The sequence below is a fragment of the Manduca sexta genome, chromosome 24 (assembly GCF_014839805.1).
Source record: "Manduca sexta isolate Smith_Timp_Sample1 chromosome 24, JHU_Msex_v1.0, whole genome shotgun sequence".
NCBI classification, from domain to species: Eukaryota; Metazoa; Arthropoda; class Insecta; order Lepidoptera; family Sphingidae; genus Manduca; species Manduca sexta.
In genome coordinates, this window is record NC_051138.1 from 7,714,096 (window position 1) to 7,736,157 (window position 22,062).

General features: G+C 32.9%; 1 protein-coding gene and 2 long non-coding RNA genes across 3 annotated transcripts; 2 read left to right on the top strand and 1 right to left on the bottom strand.

Moving 5' to 3' along the window:
- Window positions 1–4: 4 nt before the first annotated feature.
- LOC115446676 lies at window positions 5–19,858 on the top strand. The gene is given in 4 exon segments (XM_030173437.2): window positions 5–447; window positions 15,942–17,052; window positions 17,055–17,233; window positions 17,235–19,858. Coding segments are annotated over 4 exon segments (1,767 nt in total). The 5' UTR covers window positions 5–414; the 3' UTR covers window positions 17,679–19,858.
- Window positions 13,147–13,979, top strand: LOC119190475. The gene is made up of 3 exons (XR_005112924.1): window positions 13,147–13,233; window positions 13,412–13,568; window positions 13,857–13,979. It is a non-coding gene; the product is annotated as an uncharacterized LOC119190475 (long non-coding RNA).
- LOC119190476 lies at window positions 13,995–14,481 on the bottom strand. The gene is made up of 2 exons (XR_005112925.1): window positions 14,414–14,481; window positions 13,995–14,121 (listed from the first exon to the last, which is right to left on the bottom strand). It is a non-coding gene; the product is annotated as an uncharacterized LOC119190476 (long non-coding RNA).
- Window positions 19,859–22,062: the final 2,204 nt, after the last annotated feature.

Consider the following 22,062-nt stretch of genomic DNA (forward strand, 5'->3'; position numbering starts at 1 on the left):
TGGGATAACACTAGTACAAATAATTTGTTTAGTGCGTTCACGGTAAAGTAACACGTCATAAGAAAGTGCATTAATAAAATTGTTAATTGTTAAGGTCACAGGTAGTTGAGCGGCGTAGTTGACCGCGGCGCGCGCGCAGACCACTCGTGTACTAGAAGCGAAATCGCTTTTTCCTTAAATTCGTATCGAAAATCGAAATAGAGGAATTCGCTTAGTTGTACCGAATATATTGACGCGCCTTGAAAACTGTTGTAACAATTTCATCTCGATGTGTTTTTAAACTAAAACAAATACGTTATTTCATCTAAAAGATGTTTTTGTTAATAATTCCGGATCAAGTAGACATGTCTCTATCGATACAATAGTATCAGAAGGCGTGTTAACTAAAGTGCAAAGCGCTTGTTTTACGACGAGATGAATTACAACTTATCATGGATTTTATTCTTGGTATGATCTAATTTCATTATATTTTTTATCGTATGATACATATTTATTTATTTAATTATACACATACAGTAAAATTACATCCCGACCAGTTTTATAACTATAAACGGTTCATAGATAGGCAATGTAGACTCTACATCGTATATTGTAGAGCAACTATTGCTATAAAATTTATTTTAGTAATAGGCACCCATTTCATAATTTCTCACCAATATAGACATTCTCAAACACTCAATAACGACTGTGAAGTAATTATACTGTCTTATCAAATAAAAATAGGAAGTTGATAAATATTTTACAATGCGTCGTTGCTATGCAATGCTCTGAAAAACCTTCCACCGGATGCAGATTACCTTTTACCAAAAAGGCTAGTTACATTCTTGCAGTGTAATTAAACACATAATTAAATAATAAAACACAACAGTAAGCGTGGGCAAGGCTGATTTTATTATGATAAAGTAACCACGTTAAGTATAAATTACATTCTTTTCATTTTAAAATGAAACTAAATTGTTGAACAAAAGTAGTTCAATCTTTTTGGTGTCGAGGTCCGAGATATTATACCTGTAACAACACTTGATTACTGGTAATAAGTTTGTGAATACATAAAACATAATTATGAAGATAGAAAGAACTTAGTTCAATTTAAAATAAATACAAATATGCTGTGCACACGCACGTATGATAAATGTCAGAGTGATCTTTAAACAAACTGGATCGAAGCCGCACACTAAATTCACTTCAGCTGACTGAGGACGAAACGAGTCTAGAGGACTTCCTGATGTTTTTATAAAACGTCGACAATTAGTGGGTGGGCATACAATTAAATCATGAATTCCTTTACAGTAGTATGTCCCTGTCGTAATAAATGTAACCTGTTTGACAATGTCTTATAACTTTGCCTTTGCCACCATAATTATCGGTCTGACTGACTTCTACGAATATGATTACTGACGTGTATTTAAAATGCTATAACAAGTGTATCGCCTAGTACCTATTTGATTTTAGAATATTATGTTTTATCTGAAAAATAAAAGATAATATTACCTTAATGGTTATGTAATTTTTTCGGATTTTCAAAGAAATAAAAACCTTTTCTATATAAGAAAAAAAATTAAGTTTAAAAGTTTTTAATACAATTTAATAGGCCAATATCAGGCTAACTATTGTGGGAATCTGAGATACAATTTTAATAATAAAAATGCTACTTTTCACGTGTACGGGCACAGCTTCCGCGCATTATTATGCACCAGTATGTAACATAAGAATGACTAGTTACTATCTCTTTGTGCACTCAAGTTCTTTACCAGGGGTCAATATATTTGCATTCGATTTTAAAATACTTCACAATCTGGTAAATCAGAACTGGTTTACCCGCCTCACCCTGCACTACTAGTGCATGCCTTATAGGTAATAAAGACAAAGAATCACTTACAAAATTAACATTGCTTTACGTAATTTATTTATGTTATATAGAACATTTTTCTGACATTGTCTAATATACCACATAATCTTATAATGAGACTTAGGTATCTTTGCGTTTATGGTAGTTACTTACTTAATAAAAATATTATAAGCATGCTGTCTAATTTTTCCAGGACAAGCTTTAAGTAGCCTCATTACTACTATAGAGGATAGTATGGTGTGTATGGGCTATGGGCTCCGAATTTTATCGTTTAAAATCTTTTCAAGACATTGAAATATCTTCACAAACTTTGACATTTTTAATAAAAATATAATATAATATACTTATCTTACATGCTTAAGAGGAAATCCATAAATAACAATAAAAGTTATTCTTTATAAAGTAGTACATGAAGGTACCAACATTGATAAAAATATTCCTTATACAGTACCGATATTTTTATTCAAAAACCTTAACATTCAATCTCGAAAAAAAATACATGAATTTCCTTGATACAGCGGAACATCAGGAAACATTTTATAGTTTAATTATTTAAAAATCACAAATAAACACGTGATTCGCGAATTCACCCTCTAGAATAGCAAATGTCGAAACAAGACGGGATGCCAGTGATTTAACCAGTATTTGATCGACTGATAGACTGTGGAAGGATGTGGGAAATTATATATTTCCAACTTTATAGTTCTTTAACTTTAAATCTGCTTAATTTTGCTGTTGATATAAGTTGATTTAGTTCGACCAAAATTCCAATTCATTTAAACTTACCTACAATTCTAGCACATTAGGTACTACGAATAAATTATGAGAAAATGTATTGGATAGCCCTTTGTTCGTGGAGTGGTATAGGCTATATATCATCACGCTATACCCAATAGGAGCGGAGCAGTAATGGCTAATCTCAGGAACTACTGGTCCAAACTGAAAAATTCTTTTGCGTTGGATAGCCTTTTGTGCGTGGAGTGCTATAGACTATATATCATCACGCTATACCCAATAGGAGCAGAGCAGTAATGGCTAATCTCAGGAACTACCGGTTCGAACTGAAAAAATATTTTTGTGTTGGATAGCCCTTTGTTCCTGGAGTGCTATAGGTTATATATCGTCACGCTATGACCAATAGGAGCGGAGCAGTAATGAAACATGATGCAAAAACGGGGACAATTTATTAGTTTTGAGAGCTTCTGTTGCGTGCGCTGCGTAAACGGTTAAAGTTATGCAACAATAATGTATGACGGGATTGTTCCTCTTAAAAGTTCTACAAAAATATATCATAAAACAAAGTCCCCCGCTGCATCGGTCTGCCCGAACGTGTTAAACTCAAAAACTACCCAACGTATTAAGATGAAATTTGGTATGGAGACAGTTTGAGACCCTGGGAAGAACATAGGCTCCCGGGAAAATATATAGCGTGACTTTTATAACGGAAAACTTTAGCCCGAAAAACTTTATAACGCGGGCGGAGCCGCGGGCAAAAGCTAGTATCTTATAAATAGAATTAAGTAATACCTTCTTACACTTGCTTTAGATATTCCCTTTCAATATTTTCGTCACAACACACTTTGTTCCGCGTATTTCATAAATAATTATTATTTAACTTTTTTATTACTGGCCGCTTGGATAGTAATTTCTTCAAAGATCCAATCTTTGGCAAACTCATAAATAGCGTTACCCGAGCTGGGAATGTTACTCAGCACCTTCCCACCCGTAACCCATGAAGTCTGCTAGTGCTACTAAACTAAGAGGCGGACAAATCATTTTACTGTAATAAAAATTAACTACAATACTACCTCCTTCAATACATAAATAAATAGGTACCGTCAGCCCCAAAATGTAATGTATAAGTTTATTGACAGGAACTGGTTTCATAATGCATCAATCGGTCTATAGCCGTATATATATTCATTTGAGCCTAACTGTACCTCTTATTTGTGACTTCTGGCAATTAAAGGTAGTCTAAATTTTACTGTGACTCTACTTAACTATATCCGTAAACAAGACCTGCACAATTTTTATTACCACACGGATTATGAACCCACAGGCTATTCAATAAAGTAAATTTATGACAACCTCCGAGACCATTCAGAAATATCTCGTCAGTCTTTACAAATTTTGATCAAGATCAAAGAGGTATACTTAAGTATTATTGATAGAGAAACGAACAATTAACTGCTGTTTCTACGCAAAGGAAAAAAAGTATCCATTATCTACATACTAATAGTTAATGGATGTTATAATTTATAAATAATTGTAATATTAATTTGACATCGCTTTCGAAAATATTATGTGGCCACTTAGCATACACCACAACGGTTTTTATTTATTGCATTTGCCATTAATTCGTGGAGATAATTTAACATTACGTAGCCACCTAATATTTTAGGCCCTATCATGAGCAAGTGACTTAAGCATTCGTTCCACACAATTAAGTACGAGCGTAAATATGCAAAGATGTATGAATGCTTTAAAAACCCAATTTTTGGTCTTTATCATAATTTTAAACAACCAAAAATATTCCTTATTAAATTGTTAAGTGAATGCATATAATCAACAATTTAAGTGGCATTTTCATTGTGGAAATGAAACAATATCGGCATTATAAAAAAATAAACAACCAAAGTAAAGATAACCTGTAGAAATATATATATATATATATATATATATATATATATATATATATATATATATATATATATATATATATATATATATATATATATAGTAAGTATCTATACCACTAATATAAAAAGGAAAAGTTTGATTTTTTGTAGGTTTCTAGGAGCTAATCTCTGAAACTGCTGAGTGGATTTTGAAAATTGTTTAATAAGAAGCTACTTTACTCCTGAGTGCTATTGGCTATTTTTTATCCCGTGGGAATATAAAACAAGACTCTTATACCGAAAAAACTATTTAACACAAGCGGTGACGCGAGCAAGAAGTTATTAATTAGCAATCACACTAGTTTCAGTTTCATTCAAACTACAAAAAAATAATGATTTAGATTGCTACCCGGTGATGGAAATTGGCTCAATTGTGAAAACTTTTTATCTCGGAAAAATATTTATCCCAAATTATATTTTTCACTCGGGCGGAGCCGAGGGCGCAACCTATTCATTATACATATCATATAAATACTAACTTCAGTTTTCTGTGAGACAGTGGAAACGGCCCAATGGCGTAGCTATCATAGGGCTAGGCGATGTACGGGGGCCCCCAAAGCTCCGGAAACCTCAAACCCTGACCACTGACCTTTTTTTTTAGGTCACCATCCTACGAAAACTAATAAAGCATCTTACCAACCAACTATTGAATTAACCATGAACCATATTATTTGTTTCCGCCTGTGTCCTCGCATCGGTTTAGGAGCCCCATTATTCGGTTTTGCACCTAGGCCTTTGGTTATTTGTCTAAGACATTGCACCGGCCGAGCCAGTTCATTCATGCCGTATTACTATCTACAGCGAGGCTCTATCACTTTTAGTTTAATCAAATTATACTTACCTACTTACTTGAGTCTCCATTGCCAAGTAATGATGATACAAACATTTCATAAATTTATACTACTTATAACAAAGACTTACTACTTTCTAATTTATTTGAAAACATACTCTGAGACATAAATAAATCTATTCATTCTTGTAACGCAATGGTAGGTATTTACGGTTTGATTTGTATAATTTACGACAAGTACGCTGAGTAAGACAAAAAGACATGATATAGTTTGATAATTCAACTAGATCAATGTCTCTGTTCATATTAATGAGTACTCATGTAGGCACGAATTAAGTAGTAAACATAGACTAATATATAATACTGGAAATAGACTGGCAACTCTCAGTTTGACATTTCATAACGTTGAGCGACATCTGAACGCCAAGCAGGGAACTAAAATAAATATACCTATGTATATATAGATAGGTTTTGTAACTTTCAAAATGTATTAAATTCCGATTCAATCGACCCATCGGTAGAAAAGTCTTGATTGTAAAACACTGATTCTTAGTAACAATTTTTCGAACATATGCTGTTAATGTTAATCAGTGTTTTACAAATAAACTTTGTTCTACAGATGGGTCGAAATGTATTGGTTTGAACCAATACAAAGATAAATAATACAATAGTATATTTTAAACTAATTTATTTCTTTTACACATTTATTAATACATTGTCTGATGTTCCGGGACATTATGTAAAATGTTTTACAAACAACACTACACTGATATAAATAGTTCAAATTTCTTATAGAGGACCCATCTAATGTATGTCACTAACACTTACACAAACACAGTCAATAGGTATTTCTTAAATACGGAAGAACTGAAGCTCAATTCAACGTAAATATACAATAAAAACAAAAATCACAGGAAAATGCGCACGAGTATACAAATTTACCGACAGAAAAATATCTTATGACGTTTATTAGAAGTTGCTATTGTTTGTTAGCAGTAAACTACTATAAAATACTAAAAATATTGCTATTCGTCCAAATTTATTTTAAAATTATAAGTATTGTAGATAACTTTTATAGGAAGTAATAAATTTTATTTTTAAAGCATAACTGCTTGTTTAGTTCTAGCTTAAATAAAAAAACATACCAGAATTATCAAAATTTATACGTACTAAAACTAACATATAATGAACTAGTCACACTGAGAAAAGATATTAAGAAATTATTGCCATGTATAGGGGAGAGATGGCGCTTATTCTAAAAAAAATAATTAGTTCGAAGTTACCAGGGCATGGTAGTAAAGTACCTATGTCTAACCAATATAGAAATCGTAAGTACATAAAAAAAGTATGGTAGAAAATTGTCATTACGTCACTTTTTATGCAGGTGTGATAGTTATTCGGAACGTTTGTTATACCTAGTTACGATATTTATGTATTGTCCACGCACAGTGGACGGCCTTCATTCGCCTCAATTTGCATCGCCCTTTATCACACTTGTACTAGTCTGAAATTGGCAATCAGACAATCCATTATTTCCTAAACATTTTTTAAAACGAGTCCGAAAAAGGAAGGTTCGTTGATCTCGTCATAATATTTTCTGTTTGTTCAGCGATTTTACCCCGTGATATGATTTTAATGATTGACGCAAAGAGGTTCGATTAATTAGGAATCATTAAAACATGGGTAAAATAGACTTCTTTCCAAATCATATATTTATATTGTTTACTTATATGCATACAAAATATTGTTCGAAATTGATGAATAATTTAAAATGGTAGCTAAGCTACTTCGCTTATTAAATACAAAGTAAGTACACAGGTGGGTAAATTATCCCTATAAAAATTAAGTAGTTACCTATTAGTCATATGTCATGATTTTATTACAATGTCGTACGTTATATTCAATTATCATTATTTACGCTTGTACAGGGTTCATAATATAAATTTGCATAATTTGGCATATAGAAAATTTGTATGACTTTATTAGTTGATAAGAAACATGCGACATAAACATTAAGTAATTAAATTAGTTATTATATAAATATATAGTTATACGTCAATTATTTTGATCATAGGCGTAGCCATGGGGAGATTTTAGGGATATTGATTGGTGGAAGATGTTTTAAGACAATCTTGTGATATTTTTTTAGACGATATAAATCTTGGACTGGGATTACGACACCTGCCATAAAAATAATTATTACTTATAGCACATTTAAAAATCAATTTAGTTTTTAAAGGTATTCATAATATAAGAATTGTGACATCGATGCCTCAAAAGTATAATACCCGATCATTATTTAAAATATTTAGAAATACTTACACAACGATAAAACAGCGGGTACAAACGTTCGAGTAAATAAGTACGCGTACCTATATTAAATTTATGTGTGTTAACACTCTCTTTTGGTTGGTTCCTTTACCCAGATTCTTCGATGACAACTTCTTTAACTGTTTTTCAAAATATAATAATTATCATATTATTCCTAAACACCAGTATGAGCTAGTCTGTCTTGTGTGGCCGACATCGAGCCGGGTAAGTAAGTACGTCACATAATTTTAAAACCGCGAGTTTAAACTTTACAGCTCGTACGTCTATCACCCACTTAACGCCATATTAGGATAGTACTATGCGCCCACGCATCGGTGCGTGCTAGCCAACAGATAGAATGACACGTGTTCATAATGGCATTCAAGGAAAGAAAATTTTGCGAATTTCGGATTACGGATCTCTAAGTTTTTAGGGAGAACGTATTTTTTACTTTATAATAAATAAAGCAATTTTAATGTTCTTTATCAAATAGCATCTTACTAATGTGTTAAACGTACATTTTTATTTTTCATTAAAAGCACCAAAGTTTTTCATTAAAACAAGAATAAGTATGTACATGCCTATTATTGATAGAGGATAGAAGACCAGGACAGCGAGGAATACAAATGAAATAAGTTCGATAGTATTGAATGGCACCCGAAACTCTAGAATCCAATTATTGATAGAAAATCAATTAGGTACCTACTTAAAGTTGAAATGAATACTGAGAAATTTATTTCAAAGAATAAAAATATATAAATGAATAATGACATAAATTATACTTTAAGGTTCAATTGCTAATTTTACAATAAATCTACATCGTACGTGAACAAAAAATGTTTCATTTCTAACAGATATATCCTCACACTAAAAATGACATGAGGCATCCAGGCGTAGGCGTTTATCTCCTTTGTTATGACGGATATTTGTTTGCTTATTTTCATACGTAAGGAAAATGCTTTTTACATTACCCGATTTAAGCTGAAGGACAGGTCTTTCGATTATAATCATTAAATTCTTTTCCATAATGTTAATCGTCTTCAAGTCATAACTCGATTTCGTGAAGTGGGGCGTCTATACCACAATTACCCTACGCTATATTGATACCTCTGTTATTTTTCTGTTAACAATTGACGTATAGTACGGTTTATATAATATATTCGAAGTGTAATCTGCATATTGGTGTTACTTCACATGGCTCCATGGCATGAGCGTTCAGTAAGTCTCAGTAAAGTAACAGGTTTGCGGTTGCGTTTCATACGGTTAGTGAAGAGATCCAACTAGTCTCTATCCGTTTCTTCTATTCTCCATCTCTTTTCTTAGCGATTAGCAATGTGACCTAACGTTTCTCTGGCATTCTAGGCCAACACGAGTGAGACAAACAATCCACTTGCTCATTTGCATGTTATTTGGACTACCGAGGAGACATATATCCTACACATACTTACATACGATCCGGCATGGACATTTACTGAATCAGCCATGCCCAGTGCGTACCAATGTCAACCGAAAGGTTGCCGTACCGTGGCGCCTGTCCAGCCACTCGGCAAAAACAAGTCGCATTACCGCGACGGCCCGAAGCCTCGTTGAGGGGGCCTCCAGCCTGACCGGCCTCCACCGCCTTCGGGGCCGGATGCTGACCGCGACTGAATGACTGACTGAACTGACTCCTCCCGCCAATGAAAGACATCAGGCAGAAATTTGGCGTTCAGATCCCAGGGCAGGAATCCGGCCCACAGGCAAGCCACCTCGTACGAAACCGTGTAAATTCTATCGATAAAATACTTTTGTTCGAATATTACCAACAATGTCGAAGCTGAAGTGTTCGCGAAATTTTAGAACCACAAAATATAAGACACAATAAGAGACAGGATAACGCAGAAGATTACTTCCATGACTACATACCTATTACTTAATTTATTTCAATGCAAGTAATTACTTAATCCTTGATTGATTCTTCGTGACTGTCAGCAAGTCCTGTGAAGGAATGGAAAGGCTAAAAATATCCATCCATTGCCCATTTACCTATAGCGACCAAAGTATTTATAGACCTGCGGTTCATACGCTGTGAAAAGGAACTTACATTTAATAAGCGGCTACGGAATCACGACAAGTATGTCCCCTACTAGGAACCAGCTCTAAAAGTCAAAACCATTCGAAAACTTTTTATTTTACGAGTACCATATCAGTCAAGTTATGACGTTATTACCAGAAGTCATGACGTATGCCGCTTTAAGTTTTTGTTGTGATTTAAAGATGTAAGTATTGCCTACTACCGAACTGCCCAAACCATCTGAAATGCAAATTACGTACGTATAAATAAGTTTTTAATTGCTATTATTGAGTACTACACTCGCACATACTTGATATTATTTTGTATGAGTTAGCGACCTTCACTTTTTTCACTGTCACGGCGCAGACGCATGGATAGCGCCCACTGTACACTCGCCCGTCTTTGTCCTTATAAACTAGCTCAATCTTATACTAAAATACCTACAATATGTACAATCTTTTTAAGCATGACGACCAAACAAAATACTTCCAAAATATTTTAAAACTTTATGTTGCTATTTATGTGTTATTAAAGATATCCTTATTTGGTAGGTGTCATATTATTTTGTGTATAATAGAAGTGTAGGTAAAACAATTAACTTTATCACTCGCCTGTTATAATCGAGCTTTAAAGCTTCCCGTATATAATTTTATTGTGTCGAGATTATTAAAACACGTAGCTTATATCATAGACCAGTTATAGTAGTTTGCGTGATAGACAATTATTAAAGCTAAACGTTGTAACAAAAGAAAAACAATTTTGCACGTTCGTGTGCGACATTTTTTTACCAATATGCAGTAGGTATTCAGCATATCTATATATTCGAGTAACATAACTTACCGGTTCAACTGAACTCGGTTCAAAGATATTAAATGAATAATTTAAATTATTTATGTTTTTAATTAAATAAAGGAATAATAAAATCTACTACATGGCTAAAACCTAATTTAATTTAAAAGAAATACACTAGCACTACTGCGTTGCTCGCTTATTTATATAAATATGTAAGTAGTAGTTATTATGAGACCCGACTAAGTACCCAACGGTAACAAAAACACCCAGAACTTTAAATTACAAAACTAATTCGCGGCACTGACCATAAGTAACAAGAAGATACACTTAAAATGTTGAAACCTCACATGTTGAATCTCGTAATGGCTAGTAATTACAGTGGCCAATTATATTGCCCGCAATATTGCTTGCACATTGTTACTAGGCGACAATCTATATATATAAATGAATCCCTATTTCCCTTGTTCACGCCATCACGCGTGAACGGCTGGACTTCGATTTCACTTTTTCTTTTTTTGTTGTGGTTGTTATGATCTGGAGAAGGATCTTATGAAAGAAAAAAATAAGGAAGTTGAGCGGAACGTTAAAAAATTTAAGAAAAGTTAATTTCAGCGATTTACAGAATGCACGCTGCAAATTCATAGTTAAGACGGGACAACGTCTGTCGGGTCAGCTAGTAGATAATATTATTATCCAGAAGTTGAGAGCCAAAACCGCTACTTTTTCATAAAATCTGTAATTGCGGTATAAGGTGACATTTATGGTTGGTTCAATGCCAAACGCTAACGAATCATTCAGACTAAAGAGATGTCTAGACTATAAATGTGACCTTACTATAACAGATTTAAGGAAAATAGTTTTAGTTTTAGCGCTGCTCTCACCAGGAAATACAACGGTGGACCTACCACCCAGTCCAAATCCAAAAATAATTTAAAACTTATCTATACTTATAATAAATCTGTAGAGAGGTCAATTCTGTACATGAAATATATTTCCAAAATAACTATCAGGGGTGATTAGGGATCGATACTGATGCCAAAAATGCAATTAGTAAAATTTTTGTCTGTCTGTCTGTCTGTCTGTATAACCGTTATAGAAACAAAAACTACTCGACGGATTTTAACGAAACTTGGTACAATTATTTGTCATACTCCTGTGCTGGTTATAGTATACTTTTCATCACGCTACAATTAATAGGAGCAGAGCAGTGAAGGGAAATGTTGGGAAAACGGGAGAAGTTACTCCATTTTTAAGCTTCCGTCGCGTGTGCAACCTTAATGGTTAAAGCTACACAGAAATCATGTATGACGGAAATGTTCTCCTTAAAATTATGTAAAAATAACCCACGACAGCATATGTCTATCTTTTATGGTTGACTCACAATAACACGTGTAACTCCCGATAGCTTAGCAGTTCGAAGCTTTCTCATTATATTTGTCTACTCTTACGTTTATAACACTCTCAGTCAGCCCCGGATCTAGGGGGAGGGGGGCAAGTCAGGGCCCGTGCCGTGCGTGGGAAACTATTACTTTTATAATGGGAAACTTTAGCCTGAAAAACTTTATAACGCGGGCGGAGCCGCGAGCAAAAGCTAGTCTTACATAAATATCCGATTTTAAAATTACCGAAGTTGATCATATTTTAATTGAAAATGGCTTATATTCGACGATATTTCAAAGAATACCCTATATATTTTCCATTTACGGTATTATGGATCAGGATCGTTCTCGGGAATTACATTTAGTCTATAAGGTAAAGTTACTGCGCTACACCATTGAATTATGATATAAAGTAAATTATGAATAACGAAAATATGTATTGACCAAATTTGTTTTAAATAAGTACGTGTTATTAAGTACACATTGTATTTTCCCAAAACTATACAATTATCATACAAGTACTCCAATTCGCGTATTCAAATTTAAAGAATTGGTTTAATAATATAAGTATGAAACGTAGCGTGATATCCGTTGATTTACCAATTAGGTATTAATTAAACATATAATTAAACACACTGTATATGAGTGCAGTCGGTCCATAATAATTCGATCAATAATTCTTCATATTTGGAGTTCGCATTTATTTCAATAGTAATTATGCAGATTCCAGAACCATTACTTATATCCAATATTCATTTACTTATTTTATACCTTCGTAACATAAAAGGTACCTACTTCACTAAATACTATACGGTAATATTACTAGGTAAGTATAGTTTTTTGGCCAGAATAATAAAATCATCGCTGTCAGAATGCAATTTAAATGCTAAAATGCCCTGAGAGTCTACTTCGAAAAACGAAATCCGTAGTTTCGGATGACGGATCGTACATTTTGTTACTACGAAGTGTTACGGATCCGATGATGGATTCGACGACGGATCCGTAATCGGATTTTGACACTTATGACATTTTTACTTTCGTTGACCGCACTATGAAAACCCATTTGACATAAAATACATCGTTTCTTCGTTCGGATCTTAGCGTCAATTTTACGAAAGCTCTAAGCCTTTCGTTTGATTTTCGTTTGGTACTCCAGAGGTTTGAAAATTGCTCAATAACTCCTGTGTGAAGAATTGTTGCAATAGGAAAGTGCTGGGCGAAGTTGGAAGCGTCTCTAACTGCGTAAAACCTTCGTAACATGGAATTTGTAAGAGCTTATAGGACTTTGCCACCCCTTTTGAAACCATCTGCGAGGATATAGTTGTGTATAGTACACTAATTCCTCCAAAGAACATATACGGGGAATTGATACTACCACTAAGGTAAGCTACAGAAGAAATATTACTTTGTACCTTTCTCAAGAACCTAGCTGGTATTAGTATTGTAGTATTCTTAACGTCTAAATTATCTTGTTTTTGTTTTTTGATGCATTGTACTAAAATGTATATAAGTAATACTTTTCTAATTTCATATTTTGACTGCGCTACATTTTTATTCCAGGAGTTGTTAGGGAGCTGTGGAACTAAGTGTAGATGGGTCCATGGCCCAGCAAACAGTCTCTGAGTGCCTCAGGCAAGTGTCTGAGTCAGCCTCATATATTGACTAAATTTATAAAATTTCCACAAAACCGACAAGAAAGGACTCTTATTAAAGAACAGTGAGTTAATAAATATTAATCATTCTTAGAAAGTACCTAAGTATCATCCACATAGCATTAGCCTTTAATTTAAAATAAATTTAAACACTTTATTTACTTAGGTTAAACAAGCCATTAATAATTTCTCATTTTTCATAAATATGTAATTCCAGGCAGAAATGTATGTGGGTGCATTGACTGCACCCATATAACCATTAGAAAACTTTTGAATTTTATGCCATCCTTTGTACAAAGTGCCTATGACTTTGAATTTATTAGACTTTAAACATATATGTTTTCTTGTTTCAGAATCAAATAATTAAACAACTACTAACTCGCTAGAGCTGCCATAACCAACACTGCATCACGCATGGAAGATTAACTACCAAATATATGTTATCGGAAAATAAAACATTATTACAATCATTTTTATATTTGTTTATTATTTTTTTTTTATTCATTTCTTTTAACTCTCTCCAGTACTTCTTTTTTTTTCAGTTCAGTCAATGCGAAGGACCCGATTAGAGGTCCGCCTGTGTCGCTGGGTGCACTCGTCGTCGTACTCTCCTTGAAACTGTTAGGTGGAATCATAAATCATAAAAATGTTAATTATTTATTGTAAACATCCTAACACAGGGTACATAAATATATGGGTTCTTATTCCTACTGGGATGAAAAATAATAAAATTCATAGAAAGATTGAATAAATTTTACCATAAAAACCATTGTGTATATCGATGGGCAAAACTAATGATTTCTTTAATAGATCAAACCAAAAATTTACTTGTTATTACACAATAACTGCCTTTACAATGAAAAGATCATTTGTTTAAAGCGAGTAAATAACATTTTAATAATAAACTTACCAATACAATCAATAATTTTACTTGTAAATGACAATTCCAATTTGTTGTGATTTTCGCCAATCAACTTGTCAATGTCCATCAATTGTCAAAAATTCTAATATTCCACAGATTAAAACATAATGCAATAAGACCGTAGATTGCATAATCAGTAAAAATATTTATTATTTTGTCATTAATAAACATTTAGAGTTATGAAATAATAGATAGATTGCAGAAAACCTAATTAGACATCCAATTTATATGTTTTTTTACAAGAATGCCATGATAGGTAAAAATTACGGTTTTTGAAGATACACATCTCTAATCCGACACAATATTTTCATTCGAACGATTGTTTATGGTTCCGAAAGAAACGATGACGGATCCGAAGTAATTTGGTAGTAGGGTTAAATCCGAAGTTCGTCGTTTCTTCGTTTCGGAACAACGTTTCGATGTTCGTTTTTCGAAGTAGGGCCTCTGGTTAATACGTACGCAGGTAAATTAGATAAAATCAAAGATAAATGTAGGTACATACCTATAAACATTTTTAAACCTTAAATATACATTTTTTATACTTATTTCGCAAAATTTTATATATTTTTTTACCAACAGAAATTACTGGTAGATGTCATTGGACTAAAGCAACGTTTTTTGTCTACAAATTCCAATGAAATCGAGTTCTGTTTTATTTGATTGCAGTCATATTTTTGTCTACATAAGTGTCTTGTAACTTTTAAAATAATTGTAATTCAACTCGAAAATTTATTAATACCATTGTTGGTGAAAGTATGAAACATAATATTAAATTAAATTACTAATTTTATAACGGTAAATATTCTACATCCGTCTAAACAGAATTTGCATATTAAAATGTTAAATAAGTTGTTATTACACCCTAAGGGTGTGGACAGATTAAATTCACCTGATTTTTGTTTAAAAAAATAGTAAACCTTTCATAAAGAAACTCACTAACTAACTAATGACTTACAAATATATCACGGTATTATACCCTGCTCACGATATTATACGGAAGATATTTGCTACGATGAAACAAATGAAAAAAAAACAATATATACGGAGATTTTTCTTTATTTGGTTCGTTGTTCCCAATTCTCATTCTTGATACTAACAAGTAGACTAAGTAATTCACATATCAATTGCGAGCTGCAACCGGTTTTTTAATACTCATTTACATTACATGCCTGTCTGAAAGATTTGCATTATCCATAGGATATTTATAACTTGGTAGTGTTGAACGCGCAAATTTTGCGACGCGTCCAATATTTGCCGAAAATGAATCAGATTTTTCTGAATTCATTTTTAGGCAACAATCAATATTTTCCGTCGTTAAAAAATAGCCCATAGCATCCAGAAGTAATGTAGCTTCCTATTACTGAAAAAAAATCTAAATCATTTTTGCAGTTCCTTAGATTAGCGCGTTTAAAGAAACTATTCAGCTTTTTATAAATGCATAGATACAGATTTGTCACATTAACTTCGTTTTAAAATAAAAATACTTTAATCTAAAACTTCGTTATTTCTATTTCAGATGCTACAATTCACAATCGTGATACTGCACCCTGTTCACAATCAACGAGGTGCAGATATCGACCACATTGGAAAGATTTCGCCTGCCGAAGATACTATACCAAAACAAGAAGGCGCTTTCCATCATCAAAACGAACGAGTCATATCTGTCAGAATAACATCATCGGTTGCTGTAGGACGAACGAAAGATAAAACACAGACAAATCTAAAAAACAATGGCAAGTCTGTGACTCATGAAAGCAATGTTACACCGACTTCAGAACCCATAGATATAAGCGAATATTCTAAAAACAAAATGACTGATATACCTCCAGATTTAGCAGGTGCTAATATAGAATTCATTAAACAACTTAATGCAAAAAAAGAAGCAAAAGAACACAACTTAGAAAACATACATCCGTTTAAATTAGTAATTAATAATCAACGTTATAACACAGATGACGAAATTCTCGAAGAATCTACTTCTTTATATGATGACATTGACGAAGTAGAAAATTTAGAAAATGTTCCCCTTGAACGAAAGATACCATCGTCTGTCAATGCTAATCACGTAAGTGAAAAGTCTGAACCTCCTCAACCGCAGGACTCAAATGAATCATACGTGATAAAACATGACGAAAAAATTGAAAAAAATTATAGAATTAATAATGATACCATAAAAGACATACAAAACGGAAAAAGAAAGTTAGATATCAGCAATATAAGTAAAGATAGGCAAAGTGATAGTCGTGTCCCCGCTGACGAAGAATCTGAAAACTTTAAAATAGACGATGAACTCTATATTGGTGATAATTACGAAGACAATAATTCTAACCAAACGTTTGACTCTACAGCAGAATCATCTCTTAAATCTGTAATAGAAGTAACGACAAAATTAATTGATGATGCAGATGCAGAACCACAAGTTGAACAAGTAGTATCATCTAATCAAAACTACTTACAAGAATTTAGAAATAAACCTTTAAATGGAAGAGGGAATATTCCCAGACTAACAACGGTTAGTTTTAATATAGTTCATGATAATGTCAAGGGGGCGGAAAATTATGATGAACAAACAACATATAGAAATCCAACACACTCCCTCGCTCAGCCTGTGCAAAATTATGAACAACCAAAATTTACAGTGAACCTGCGCGTATATATAGTGAACCTGCAAAGTTTTATAGTGAACCTGCTAAAATATATAGCGAACCTGCTAAAATATATAGTGAACCTGCTAAAATATATAGTGAGCCTGCAAAAATTTATAGCGAACCCGCCAAATTCTATAGTGAACCCGCTTCCCTGCATCTGGAGTCCAAGCGCTACCCCAAATTTTACACCGTGGCAACATTATTCACAGTCTGCAGGTACCACAACCATTAACACTACACCCGTTACGATGATTACAAATCCATCCATGTCACGAAGTATGCCAAAAGTGGATCTTGAACCGGAAAAAAATTACGAAGTGGACGAGAAACTCAGCATCGTAACTAATGGACGTAGTCATGGTGTCCAAGAGTCAACTACGGAGAAGTGCAAACAAGACAATTGCAAAGTGGGATACGTAGTGGAAGGTCGGCAATATAAAAAATACAGAGTGGAAGAAAGGACGTCAGACGGATTTATAGTTGGGGAATACGGTGTTGTGAGGAATGAAGACGGAGCTCTCCGGGGTGTCAGATATACAGCCGATAGCGACGCTAGTCCTCGTCTCATATACGATGCGCTTATGAAGTTCCTACAGCTCAGATAAATGTAAAACTAGTACTAAATATTTTTTAAAGTTCCAGTGGGTTGCCATCGTCGGTTTTATGCTAAGTATAAAAAATGGTCTAATTTTATTTGCTCATTTATTTAGCTCTAGGAAAACGGTGTAGTAAGAACAACAAAGTGTGTTTCAACAGCTCGTTATTTATTATTAAGACTGATTGATTACAACGGTACAATGTCATGACGTACCACATAATACCGACTACATAATATTGATTGTTTTTAGGGTATGTTCATATTGCGTCACAGATAAGATTCATAGAATTAGGATTACAAGCATGTTGCTACTATTCCGATTGATTATTAAAATGTAATTTAAATTTGTGTTACTTCTCTTTATAGAATTTTCCGCATTAATCTCGTAACTAAAATCTCGACATCGTTATAATATTTAATAATTCATGGGCGTAGGCTGTTTCAACTCAGGGGTAAGGGCTAAACGGAAACTTCGTATGCTATATAGTCCCAATAACTCAATAAATGTATGGAGGCATTTGTGTTGAATCCAGGAGAGAGGGCATGTGCCCATCCCTGCTCCTATCAGCCTACGCCTATGCAAAGGGTTCTTTCGATAGCACAAAAACCTAAAATGAATACTTACTTAGCTGCTTTTATTATAATTAGTAGGTACTCATGATCATTTATAATATAAGCATGTCCTTTAGATATCCCGACTCCTTTTATACGTTTAATATTATGAATCCATTTAATATTGTTTTATTTCATTGATATTCAAAAATAAATAAAGAAACAAAGGAATTCGAATGACATAAATTGCAACAGTACCTAAGCAATTAAGTATCTGGGTACCTACTAGGTACTTATAGAGGATAGAGGCAAGGAGCACCATCTTTTATGGGGGAAAGTTGAACAGTCCAGCGGTAAGCAACAATTAACAACTTACAAACCCACCACAATAGAGCTAGTGTAGCAAGAGGATATACTTAACATGAAGTTAGTTAGTTGTGAACGGAGTAAAGTGCTAAGTTGGACAATTTAATTACTCTATTGACTAGTCAACTAATGAAACCTCAGTATATAAAATCACAACTATTGACGTAGTCCAAAATAATTTGGTAAATTTAATCTTTAAAAGCTACTGTGACATTAATTCATGATCCTACTTTATTCAATTTTAGCGCTATCTTTAAAATTGTACCATTTGCTACCGTGGCGTCACCAATTTCACACTTTTCGACGGACACCTTTTCATACACAGAGAAGGTGCTTCTTGCCTCTACCCTCCAAATTACTGCTAGATATTGTTAATTTTTGGCGTAGCACAGCAACATAGTGCTTGTAGCCAAATATAAAAAAAAACTGTTAATATGTTAAGCACTTTAAAAACGATGCACTCTTTGTTGTAAAATATATGAATTTACTCATTTTTTTATATACTCTTAATTATTTAAGTAAACGTCGAGATGGGTAGCGAAATGCCTGACCAATTTGAAACAACGCTCTTCAAGTTTCGGAATTACCTACATGCCTAAACCAAGTACTACCCAGTAATGTCACTTGTTACAATGGGACGGTTTATTGTATGTCTGTTACGAGGTTTATGCAGAAAAAATACCTATTTAAATTATGCTGGTGCTGCAAGGCGCAAGATACAAAATTTTATTTAATATGGATTATGATTGTATAGGTACTGCATAATTCAAATTTCAATAGAACTATGTAGACAATATTCTCATATACTAATAGATAGATAAGTAGATTTATGCATTATGTTTAAAATGAAGCGGTGTAACTGCGGTGCCATTTTCATTAATATTAGTTGAAATTTTAGTTAATAAATCACTCGCTAATAATTAACTTTATTAAATAGGTAGGTAGTCCACTTATATAATAAAATTGTGATCAATAATATTTCTTTCTTTTTTTCAATCACTTACTTAGTGTCGACACAATTCATGTCACAACAATCCTAGGTATTCACAATTCAGTCCGAACTTCGAACTGAAATAAGTAAATAGGTATCTAGGTAAGTATATCTATAGGTCTGGGATTTATATTATACATTCAAAAATGTGTATTAGATTACCATGTCGACGTGAATTTAACCATTAAAAATATCAATCAAATGGTACGATGCCATGAAAATCTGATTATGACCTACTGTAAGCGTTCCTGACATGTTTGTGATATTTAAAAAAAAAACAAAATTTTATAAGTATTTTAATTACTGTCACTGTTGATGGGCTATTTTTCCCGCACTTCGCTAGTAAAAGGTTGGGACGTTGTGCGTGTTGTCCCAGTTAAAGGTCTAGCCAGCCCAACTCATTCCAGAAGTGCGGGATCATCAAACTATTATGGTATTATAAGATAACAAAACTGATAAAACACAATGTTTTTTAAATACAGGTCTTCCACTATAATGACCAAAAGTATACGTATAACTAATAATTTAGTAATTAAGTATTTCATCTTATTAAAACACAAAAATGATGTGCAAAATTACAAAGTAAAAAGCATTTAATATAAGATATAAAGCATTAGATAAACAGTATCGGCCATATAGGCCGCGACCTAGGGTACAGCTTATTTCTAAGTTTGCGCGGCCAACCTTATAATGGCAACCTGAAAATTTAAAGTAGAACATATTGTGTCTGACCTGAGGACCTCTTTTCAGGTGTACCTAAAGTCTAAACTCCATGTGTGAACTGTTACCGCCTTTTATTTTGCTCCCGAGGTATATGTGGGGCTGCACGAACTTAGTATCCGAATACTGTACTGGTTTAAAACCAAGTTTTTGATACAGATATGACCGAATAATTTTGTTCATGTATTATATGACAAATGTAATGAAAGAAAAATTTGAAGACAAATAAATTGATTTAAATAGGCGAGTTTATTAGAAACAGATAAATACTTACTATTACTTATCATAACTGATAAAATGTAATATCTAGTATTATTTGCATTGGTACAATACTAGCATGATTAGATTTAGATGCTTACCTAACGGCCGATCTCAATAACTGACTAACATTTAATTGGAATTTGCCATCTCAGCTAGGTACTAAATTTACGCTGTTACTGCTGTTTTAATATCAAAACTTTTTGTGAGAGCACCTGCCAAAGTTTTTAATTTTTGCCTAAAAAAATCTTAGTGAATGCTTCTTATGTTTTAACTATGATTCTTTTCAATATTTTTACATTAAGTATATTTTATGTAAAGGAATTTAAATAAAATTCTGCATAATTAAAGCAATGATCCATAGCTAGAGCAATCTCTTTCATCTTTGGCAAAAACGAAACGCACCGATGACAGAAAAGATATTTGACACTTTGATAGATGTTGAACTTCACAAATAAGGTATTCTTATCTATCTTTGTTTATAAAAACACAGATAATCACCAAAACATAGCATTTCAACTGTTTGTAATGACAGTAAGATATTGAGATCAACTGTAAATGGATTAAAACGATAACACAAGATTACATCAATGACACTTTACTTTGTAAAATTTAGAATTACCCCTGTGACAGCTTTCCAACGCAGACGCATTAGCGTCTGGGTTTGGGAGCATATTAAAAATACATGCTTCGTATTAGTAATTATTATTACAATTTTTATAGATTAATAACATGTTTGGGATGAAAATAGTAACTTATAATAATATTTCTAAAATATGAAAAATAAGTTCTATATTTTACACATTTCGAAGTATTTTTAAGTAGTACACATTCATTTTTAATTTCAGGTAATTATTTCTATTTCATATATTTTACTTCCCAAACCGAGAGCTTATCATCAGTGGTACGAAGCGTTACTATGACTGCAGAACTTGCACTAATAAAGTATGATATTTTTGTCGTACATATTGCACTGTTCAAAAATTCTAAAGTTTATAGACGTGATTTCAATGACAGCTGTCACAGGTCTCATCTAAAATTGTATAAAGTATAACAATTATTTTAATGTCGGTGATTGCAACATATTACAGCTGTTCCTAGCCACACAGATAATACACGTACAGTTGAATAAACTGTGTTTACAATAATTATTAGGTACTAACCATTCTGAGACTGACTATCGCTTCTAATTTTTTCCGCAATAAACCGCAGCTTAATATGGTTTAATCTACAATTTACTACGTGCGATAGGCCGACAAATACAATCTTATCCACTAATAATATTATTTTTATCTTACAATAAATATAAATGAGTAAAATTAAATATATAAAATGTGTACCTATAATATAGCATTCAACTTAAACTACGTTCTATTAGTTTAACTTTAAATATAGGGTCTTTTGGCCCCGCAATTTTGTGGTAACAATTCAATAGAAGAAGAATTAAATTAAAAGTGAAACCTGTTTCAAGGAAATCTGTTTCTTTATACTTTTATCCTAAGTT